This window comes from Falco cherrug, chromosome Z (genome assembly GCF_023634085.1).
Source record: "Falco cherrug isolate bFalChe1 chromosome Z, bFalChe1.pri, whole genome shotgun sequence".
In the NCBI taxonomy this organism is placed as follows: domain Eukaryota; kingdom Metazoa; phylum Chordata; class Aves; order Falconiformes; family Falconidae; genus Falco; species Falco cherrug.
The window spans coordinates 54,830,983-54,841,547 of record NC_073720.1 but is presented as its reverse complement, the minus strand read 5'-3'; the positions used below and the strand labels follow the sequence as shown (position 1 = coordinate 54,841,547).

General features: G+C 48.9%; 1 protein-coding gene across 1 annotated transcript; it reads left to right on the top strand.

The window, feature by feature from the left end:
• Positions 1-1,289: 1,289 nt before the first annotated feature.
• TMEM271 (transmembrane protein 271) lies at positions 1,290-7,298 on the top strand. The gene has a single exon (XM_055699653.1). The coding sequence runs from the start codon at positions 1,593-1,595 to the stop codon at positions 2,664-2,666; it is 1,074 nt and encodes a 357-aa protein (XP_055555628.1). The 5' UTR covers positions 1,290-1,592; the 3' UTR covers positions 2,667-7,298.
• Positions 7,299-10,565: the final 3,267 nt, after the last annotated feature.

The following is a 10,565-nucleotide window of genomic DNA, read 5'->3' as shown; positions in this document are numbered from 1 at the left end:
TCGTTGGCGCCCCTGATACGTCTGGATGGTGCCACCAGGCAGGTCTGGGTTCCAGGCAGGGCAGCCTCCCACCAAGGGCCCTTGCAGGGCCACTGCCCCACGCAGCGCCCAGAAAACTCTCTCGTGGGGAGCAGCTCCAGCAGCAGAGCCCCGTGCTCAGCCCCCAGTCCCACCCAGCGCTGCAGACGGGCGCCGGTGCTGCGCGTGGGGGTGCCCACGGGGCCTGCCCTAGCGGGACAGAGGGACCAGGGTCGCATCCCTGGAGACAGCTGAACACCAGGTCACGCCCCACAGACACCTCACGCCACCAACAGGTGCGTTGGCCCTGCTGGAAAGGGAAAAGAAAACGGCTTGAAAAATGGCTCTCTCCCTCGCTTGCTCCCCTGAATGCTAATCAGCGGCGCCGGCTAAAAATACCCAGCAAGGCTGGCGTGCGCACGGCAGAAGGGGAAAATGGGGGAGCCGGAGCCCCCAGCTTCCCGGAAGGAAAAGGGACAGGCGACAAACAGCCTTCCCTAAGTCCCCCCCTCTGCCCCTGGCGCCCGGCTGCCGGCACAGGCACGGTCCCCCTGCTCCCTCGCTCCGAAGCAGAGGTTCCCACCTCTCCTTCGGGAGGGCATCCCGGGTGTTGGCCGCGCAGCCGCCGGGCCACCCTGCGCCGGGGCAGGCGGCGGCGCCCCCCTCGCACCGGCTCCCACTCGCCGGCGCTGCAGGCGTTACCGGACGGGGCGTCCGGCAGCCGAGCCCTGCCGCCCACGGAGCGACGTGCGTTCCCGGCGGGGAGCAATCCCACCGGGGTTCACCGGGAGAGCACAAAAACAATGAGAGAGGAGTGCTGGGCCCGCCGTCTCCGCGGGCGCGGAGGGCTTTACCGGGCAGCCCTGCGTCGGGGGCTCGGTCCGCTGCATCAGAGCCGCCGGCACACCGCAGAGCGGTGACGGGGATGCACGGCGGCCCGGCAGCCTCCTGCAAGAGCAAGCGCTAACAAATAAATAAGAGACATAAAGAGGACACGTGCACGGAGACAAACGGCAGCCCTCTGCATCGGAACCGGCGGCAGGGGGTGCGCACCCCCGCGGCCCCCGGCCCTAGTTACGCGTCCCTCGCCACGTCCCCCGGCGCGGAGCCTGCCCGAGGGCGGCTTGCGGCCCCCCCCGGGCGGGGGGAGGGCGGGGAGGCCGGCCTCGCCGCCCCCGAGCCAAGGCGGGCCGACCCGGGGGTCGCAGGACCCCCCGCCACCCGCGGCGAGCATGGCGAGCCGCCCCCGTCCCCCCGTCCCCCCGCCCGCCGCGGCTCCCATCCATAATTAATCGCCGCCCCGCAGCCGCCGCGATAAGAGAGGGCGGGCGGGGACGAGGAGGCGGCGGCGACCGGGAGGCGGGGGGGGGAGCGTGTGCGCTCGCCGCGCCCGGCTCACTGCGGCCGGCGGCTGCCTGCCGTGCGGAGCGCAGCCCAGCCCAGCCGCCCCGTCGGGGAGCGCCGCGCTCGCATGGCCGCGCCGCGCCGCGCCGCCGCCGCCGCGGGGCCGAGGGGGGCCGCGGGAGGAGGATGAGGCGGGCGGCGGGGCGGCGGCGGCGGCGGCGGCGCGGAGGATGAAGTGGAGCGTGCGGGGAGCCTGCGCCGCGCTCTCCAGCTGCCTCCTGCTCGCCTGCGCCCTCAGCGCCGCCGCCGTGGGCCTCAAGTGCTTCTCGCTGGGCTCCGAGCTGAAGGGCGAGCCCTTCCGCCTGGGCACCGCCGCCGGCGCCTTCTACTCGGGGCTGCTGCTGGCCGCCGGCCTCTCGCTGCTCGCCGCCGCACTGCTCTGCTGTCGCCCGCCCGACGAGGCGCCCGCGGCGCCGGCTCCGGCCTCGGCCTCGGCCCTGGCCCCGGCTGGCGACCCGGACGCGGCAGGCGGCGGCCCCGGCGGGGGGGAGGCGGCGGCCGTGCCGTCGGGGCCGGTGGAGAAGGCGCCGCCCGGGGGGCGGCAGAACTTCCTGCTGCTGGGGGTGCTGGTGTTCATGCTGGGCGTGCTGAGCGCCTTCGCCGGCGCCGTCATCGACGGCGACACCGTGTCGCTGGTGGAGAGGAAGTACTCGCACTACTGCCTGCTGCAGCCCGGCGGCGCGGCCCGGCCACGGAGCGGCCCCGCGGCCCCCGACAGCTCCGCCGCGGCTCTCCGCTGCCAGAAGCTGCGGGACTACCAGCAAGGCTTGGTGCTCTCCACGGTCTTCAACGCTCTGGAGTGCCTCCTGGGCCTGCTCAACTTGCTGCTCGTCAAGAACTACAAGGCCTCGCAGCAGCGCGGGCGGCGGAGGCGGCGGCGGCGAGCGGCACCGGCGACGGCGGCGGCGGGCGGGCGGCGGCGGCGGCGGCGGGGCGGCGGCGGCGGGCGGCGGGCGCCGCGCCACAGCCAGGGCTCCCTCTTCTCCGGCGGCGAGCCCGAGCTCAGCCCCGGGGACTGCCCCTTCCAGGCCGTCTCCTACATCAACGTGGGCGTTTTCCACGTCTTCGACGAGGCAGGCGTGGAGGTGCACTGCGGCGGGCATCCTTCCGTCGAGCTGCCCGGCTACTCGCCCATGGACCCCGAGCTCAACGCCTCCTACCCCTACTGCTACCCGCTGCCCAGCGAGCAGCCCCCCGCCTACGAGGAGATCTACCCCGGGGAGCCCTGCGCTCAGGGCACCTAGCGCCGACCGCCGGCGGGACTCCCGGCTCCCCGCCCGGCCCCCGGCTCGCCGTGACACCCGGGAGCGGGAGCGGGTCGCCCGGCGCCTCGCAGCCGCGGGCTCGGGAACAGCCCTCGCACCGCCGACGGGACGGCCCGGCGCAGCGGGCCGCGGGCGGGGTGCCGCCGTGCCTCTGGCTCTGCGGAAGCTTCTCCTCCCACCCTCCCTCTCCGCTTTCCCCCTTCTTTTCCCCCTCCCCTCCCTCACACCGACCGTCCGTCCGTCTGTCCGTCCCTCTGTCCGCCGGCGGCTGAATTTTCCAAAGGCTGCGCAAGAAACGCCTGAGGGTTGGTTCCTACGGCCGCCTCTCCTCCGTAGCCAAGTTTAGTTCCCTTCGAGTGATTCATCAGTCTCCAGCTTTAGCAGTCCAGAGTTACCCATTGTTGATAACCAGCCAGTGTAAGGAAAAGGTGTCATGAAGCTTCTTTACCTCTCAAAAGAGCTAAATTTCTAAACAACGCAGAGACATTTGTGTCACGTTTACTAGAGGTGTATTGGGGATCTTTAACGTTTACACTACTCCTTGGGAGAATCGAGTTCTGTTTTAAGATTTAGTGAGTTAAAACATTCGTTGGTCTTGTAAGATGCACATTGAGAAAAACCTGCACTTTGAAAAAGAAACAGGAAAAAATCAACAACGTTTTTGTACACTGACGTGCCTGCTTTTGTTGATAACTTCTTACTGTAAAAGCTTTCAGAAGTCTATAGTGAAAAATGTTTGGTAAATTCACTGCAGTTTAAAATTGATGATTAGTTCCTTTACTAAAACAACTGAGATGTTGCTAGGATATGGCAGTTAAAAGGAAAGTCCAAATGTCATACACATTCCTTTTTGTAAACAGGTTCTCTGTTTTTAATGCAAGGCAGGATTTCTTTTTGTTTTACACAGGTGAAGGGTTTAATTCTATTTTGTACAACTACATAGTTTACCTTGTAAAGAGTTCCATTTTACCTGTTACAATTCATCAATCTGGTAAGCTTGAATATTAAAAGTTTTATTTGAAATATATATATATTGTAAAACAGCCTTAACTGGTGCAGTGGTCACAGTTTTAAAGATTTAAGAAAAAAAAAAAGATAAACCATCTTGGAAGACATCTTCCAAATGTGTTTTCAAAACAGTAGTTATACTCCTATTACGAGAATTTTCTTTTTTGTTTAAAAAAAAAAAAAAAAAAAGAGGCCACTTTAATTCCTGAAGGGGGGGTAGGGTGGGGGGATGGATAATAGCACTGTATGTGTTAACTCTTTCTGAACTTAGAGGTATTAAAAAGGCTTTCTGCAAAGAGAAAAACTGCTAAATCCTTCTTTTGGATTTTGCTGTGGAATGCCAGTACCAGATAGTGTAAGAAAGTGCTAATTAAAGAAAAGCAGGTATGGCGTATTTTATTACATCATTTGAGAACAGGTAAAGGCTTAATTTCATGTTGCACACAGAACCAAAAAGCAACTCTTCAGGTTGCATTTAGTTCAGTACCCCCTCCCCCAGGTACAGCATACTAAAATGAAATATTACAAAATAACATTTCTATTAATCCTGTGTTTGGAGCCTGCTGCATAATGCCAGTGTATCAGCTACCCAGAAACAGAGAGAGAGTGTTAAGGGAATGCAAAGTTACAGTCTATTTCTGTGGTTGATGCAAAATTATTGTTTAACTTTTAGCTGCAGAGAGACTGACGTAATTTAAAGCCTTGGAATCGGAGAGAGAAGATTTTAACCTAAAAATATTAAAATCTCTGCACTGTTTTGTTTTCTAAATTGTCTTGACTTGCACACTTTCTATAATCTGAAATGCAGAATGACTGAGAAGTCTTAAAATTGCAAACTGATGTCTGTGAAGCTCACAATTAAAGCTGTAATCTAGAGAAGACAGTTAAAAGCAGCAGTTGCCAATTTGCCAAGTAATTCTAAATAGCGGAAATTTAAAATATAGCTCTTCTTGGCCAGCAGATTTTCTTGTGCAGAATGCCAGCCTAAAACATATGCCCTGGCTAAGTCCCATTTTAGTACTGAAGACTAGTTTTATGCTAGCTCTCTGCAGATGCATGTCCTTAACCCCTCATGGGGAAGTGACCAGGAAGTCCTGTAGTCTTTACGTATAATACTCATTTAGGCACAAAACCAATCCTGTAACATACTGCATTGCTCATACAGATGAGATTTTGCAAAATGAGTAACTAAAGCAAGGAGGTCAAATCCTTATGTGGGTCTCCAGTTGGATGTGACAGCGTTAGTACCCTGTACTGAATTAAATGGGAACTGCTAGGCGGCAGGGTCATTTTGAAAAACAGACCAGCTAGGTGCCTAAATAAAGATGCAGAAGTGTAATAATAGTTGTTGGCTTTAAAAAAATTGGCTATACACACTGTAGTTCATGGAAGTTGTATCTTAGTTTTACTTAAGGAATTGATTTTTGACATAAAAAGACAGTATTTTACTTAACTATTTTAGGAATTGTGAACTAGACAGTTCTGAAACTCCAGATGTTCCAAAGATCAGTGCTCAGGGAAATAAATGGAAAGTCAAGAAAGCTACCTATTATACTCAATTGTTTAAATGTAAACAATTTTAAACTATGAATTTTTAAGATTGTTAAATTCATAACTTTTTTTTTTGTATGTGTGTGTGTACACGTGTAAGTGTGCTTGCGTTTTATTTAAGTCTGTTCAGAATGCCATTGAATTAGGATATTTATTTGTGGCTCAGTTTTAGTTCCCAAATTTCTACTTCATTTGGGCTTTTATCCCCTGTAATAGTTTAATTTAGTGGTGGACAGATTGCCAGAATAACGTCCAAGTTGGACTCCCACAGAAGCCAGTAGGCGTCATTTCATTGACTTCAGTGGGTCTGGGCACAAATTATATGTAACACCTACTCTATATTGGTCTTCTGGCATGACAGGGTGCAGCAGTGGCATATTATTTCTCAGTTAGTTATTATTTGTATGGACAGCAGTATTAAGGGAGGTCACCTATGGTATTATCCACATTAAAAAAAAAAAACCAGGAAAAAAATTGGCAGGCAAATTGACTAAACAAGCCATGTTTTCTTAAAGATGGTATACAAATGTTTCAGGTATCTGGTGACTAACTTTTCCGATAAAACACAAGTATTTATTTCTCAGTGAGAAGAAACCTATAAATACAGGATACAAGATGAGGCTTCACAAGCATGATTGCAGTATTGTGAAGCCATTTTTAGTAAACCTGAATCATCACTCTATCTTCTGAGCAATAATGTTAGAGTGTATAAACTGTACCATGCCGAAATTGAAAATAGGCTGGTGTGGGAAGCATCAGAGCGTAGATTAATTACCTGAGAGGACTGATACTGTCCCTTTATTTTCCATTCCCTGTCACCTGATTGTCGAGGTGAATGCAAGCCTGATCAATTCATGTCACTGGAGGATGTTAACTGCAAGGCTTTTGCCTTAAGTAGCAAAACCAGGGAGATCAGAAGAGAAACATCATGTGTGTGCTATGAAATCTCCACATTGCTTAGCTGAAGTAACGACAAAACCGCTTTTTGCCCCGTGGCTTGTTAATTTGCTTGCAGCTTTACTCACATCTGTTCAAAGGGAAGGAAGAATAGACGCAATACTGCTGTTTTGGTCACAGTGTAGTACTGATTTGGTAGCAGAATGCTTCCAGCTTTCCTGTCCCTTTTGCAGGTAATAGCAGCTAGTCAAGGAACGAAACGGTGGAAAATCAAGTCTGCTGTCTTTGATGGGACAGAATTTGCCTTCATGTGGAAAAAAAAATGTATTCCCACCAGCCTATTAGCAATTCACATGAATTATTTTCACACTCCAACATCCTTGCTTAAATTGGTTACTTATACTTTGCATTGTAATGGACAGACAGAATATACATGAATCTAAAAACAGGTAAAAATGATGTTAGAGGGAAATTGTATTAAAGTAGTACAGATTTTACTCAAAAGTTTGATTTCACTGTAGGACTTCTTTGGTTCACCAAGAAGCGCTATGGTGGCTGGTATAACTTAGACATATTTCAGACATACTGTTTAATCATCAGAAAAGGTTTCTGAATGTTCACAAGAACAGCAGTCTGTTTCTGCTTTTGGACATAGTACATATGAAAACCTTTTCTTCATTTTGCCATTTAATCTAAGATTGATCCTCAAGAAAATGTCAGTAATTGATCTTGTAATTTTAGGATCAATAAAATACATTTTAAAGCACAGCATATCCTATAAGAAAAGCCTAATGCTCTTCATTTCATATTCTTCATTGTCTTAGATGGATGTCTAATAGTAAAACTGAAACTAGGGATGTAATTACCACTTCCATTACAAAAACATGTTTTTCAGGGACTTATAACTTGTACAAGTGGAATCCTGACATAAAATTCCAGGTTTTACCATGAAGTCAAGTCTGTTTCCATGAGTTAGATATTTCCCTGTTACAGGATGTTCCAATAAAAATATTGCTTTATTACCAGATAAATTCAACTGGTGAAAATCTAGATCTGTTAATTTCGTGTGACGGCACTCGTTTTAAGTATGCTAAAGTTACCTTTCAGCAGTACAGGCTCGCATTTCCAATTAAAATGTGTAAGGGTAAGACTGAATTTCTGACTGTCACTGTCCAGTTTTTGAATTTCTTCATTATCTCTCAGTACTTAATGGCATGGGACTAGCTCTTAGTATATGTTCCAGAATCAGTAGTAGCTGATCTATTAAGTTTAGCAAATAAAAGGTGGTTTCCAGGAAACCCACAGGCTAATGTAGTGCTGGGGGAAAATCTTCAAAAACTTGTTGCAACAATTTGGTGTATGGTGTGTCCTGCCCAAAAGGAGGCACTGCCCAAACAAAGCAACTAGAAGAAATCTGAGAGTTTAAGTTGGATGCGAGGTGTTTGTATGTTATATCTATCACAGTATTGGTTCTGAAACTCTTCCCCTTCAATAAGTTTCTGAGAGTGAAATCCACAAATTGGTGTTGTCAAAATTTTATTCAAATAACTGCCTTGCTTTCTGCTGGCCACCTGGGCTATGTACTTTCCACCCAATGTTCAGGCACCTCGTAAGGTTCTGCTGAGGTTTATGGGTATGTCACCCTGATGTCATCCTAGATAATCTGAGACTGAAGATTAAGTCATTTAAGAAGCTATAAGACTCTCTTAGGAAGAGTGTATTTTTCCTTTCCAGAGAGAAAAAATCTGATGTCCTTTTTCACTCCTTCTTCAGACCCAGCTGCGTTAAACTTCAGTGAGTTTACCCTGAGGTAGGAGTGGAGATGACACTGCAGACTGCTACTTCTTCAGTCATCGAGTTTTAGATATCTGGAAGACCTCCATAAACTTTATGGAAGGAAACACTTCTGGTGAAAAACACATACAAAATGGCTCTGACTCATCACCAGATCACAGAAAATTTAATATCCTGAGTGAAACTATCCAGTAGATGTATCCCAGTAGAAATACGGCCTAGCAGAAGTTCCCAGTGTTTCACTTCTGGATTTCTGCTGCTGGCATGGTTTTGTCTAATGGATATGTTAGGAAGTTCATTTTATGGTCTTTGCAAATGAATCATTTGTTTCACTACAACATATAGGGAATAAACACCTACTAAATACTGCAAGCATCCTCACCATTTGGTCTCCTCTGTGGCCATTGTTAGCAGAAGATAAAGTGAAGTGTGGGAGGAGAGAAAGCTTATCTTGATCCACTTAATGGGTTCAGAGGACCAAACATTTCAATGCATTCATTGGTTTTATATTAAGATACTGGATTTGGGGATGGAAGAGTACCTATGATATCAAAAAGGATTATTTTCCAGGCATATATTTTTGGAAATCCAATACTTGGGTGTAAAGAGGGTTCTTTCGCAGGTTCTACATTTTAAATGAAAGCTTATCTCACAAAAATACTCAGTGAAATCTCCAGGCACTAGGGAGATTGAGTGGAGCTGTCCTGAAAATTACTGAATGCCACCAGCTCCTGTAGAAGTCATATAAAGAATTTGGCACATGGTACGGATGGAGCCTTATATGCCAACATCCAAATTTCAGCATTTCCTTACAAACGAAGGAAGCAACAGCACAAAGCTATACTACAGAAAGAAAAGCTCCAGATGATAATATGCAGTCCTAGGCAACTAGGCAGACGTGGATTTTGGATGAGCTACATACAGTTTCAAGGTGTATGTAATTACCATGCTTTCATGATTAAAACAAATGCCCTCACAAAGATATTCACAAGGGATTGTCAGTGCTGGATCTGAGGAGATACATCTTGCTAGCTCTAGGCTAAATGGCCCCTAGAAACATAGAATCATGGAATCGTAGAACAGCTTGGGTTGGAAGGGACCTTAAAGATCACCTAGTTCCAACCCCCCTGCCATGTGCAGGGAAACATGGCAAACTCCTACCAGAAGGAGTTCATACTTGCACTGGAAAGGACAGAGCAACTGAGAAATTTCTACTTTGTTGCATATTGGAATATCTGCCTCTTCCTGAATGACCCAGAAGTTATGCAGATCATCTGAATTAGACTCCCAGGAAAACGGAGGAAACAGAAATGTTAAGTGTTGAAGACTACTCAATCTGTTCAAAATTTTTTTATGTATAATCAAGAGCTATGTTAATTCCAGGAGCAGTACCTCCTGGCCTAGGCAGTCAAAACTACTAGTAACCAAAAAAATTCCTACCACCAATGTAAGACTGGGAGATTGAGAAAATCATATACTGCTTTCTGACTCGTCCCTTGCTCTAAATCAAAAGGAAAGAAATTCAGATACAGCTTTTTGTGAAACTGTTGCTAAGAAATAAGATTTTATGCTGAATAGAACAGAAGGGTTCTTCTCAACAAATTGGGAGCAGATAGCTGCACAGAAACACATTTGGCTGGCAGGGAGACTTACTTCCTCTTCAGTAAAGTCCTTGGAGAGCTACCAGAAAATACTGAAAGGCACCATCATCATCCAGGTTTACCTGAACCATTGTTTAGTGCATTGAGCTTCATGTTCTCATATGCAGTGGACCACATAGTGTCTTGTCTTGCCAGTGGGAACCAGCAGTTGTGTCTTGTGACACCACTGAGCCAGGACCTGCTGGATACGCACAGGGAGCTTCTGAACCCCTGGAACTGGGCATGCTGTGGCACTGGTCTGTGCACGTGTTGAGAGAAGGTAGGGCAGATAAAACACTGTCCTGTGCTACAGGATGGGGAAGGCAGGTTGCTGTCATGATGCCAGGGCTCCAGTCTTGCTACACAGTGGTCTTGGGTGCAGAAGGGCCGAGGCTGCATGTGGGGAACTGCTCCTGAGTCACTTTTGCAAAAGCAAAATGCCTAAGTCAAGCTTAATGGTGAGGGGAGGACTGTATTCCCCCCTGAACAAAATGAAAGTGATCAAACTGCAGACCTTCACAACAGAGGTGTTCAGTTCTGTCTTGGGTTCAGTTTTCATCCTCTGCTACCCCTAGCAACTTCTCCAAAGGAACAGTGTGTGCACAGGCTCAGGATGACAAAGTGCACGTGCTCTACTGCCTCTGTGTTTAGGGGGAGAGTGCCGATGGTGTACTGAGTTACTCAATCAGTTGGTGAGGCAATAAATAGAAATGAGCAACGAGACATGAAAAGCATTTGCTTGTGTCCTGGGTCTGGCGCATTACAAGAGCTGTATGACACTCTGAGCTGTCCTTCACTGAAGGCTGTGGCAGTTCTTATCTGCTTAAGGTCTGCAAGGTCCAGAGCTCTTAAGAATGAGGATTCCTGTTGGAAGTTTTCCTGTACCGATTTATCTCAAAAGTCAAAAAGAAACCCCCACCCTCTTTCAGTAAATGCATCGTGGCACCTAAGCATGAAAAGAAAAAAGCATAAACAGCGCAGAACTGTT

What these genes read in the sequence shown, in the direction of transcription:
- TMEM271 (XM_055699653.1), top strand. Translation starts at nt 1,593, where the DNA reads ATGAAGTGGAGCGTGCGGGGAGCCTGCGCCGCGCTCTCCAGCTGCCTC.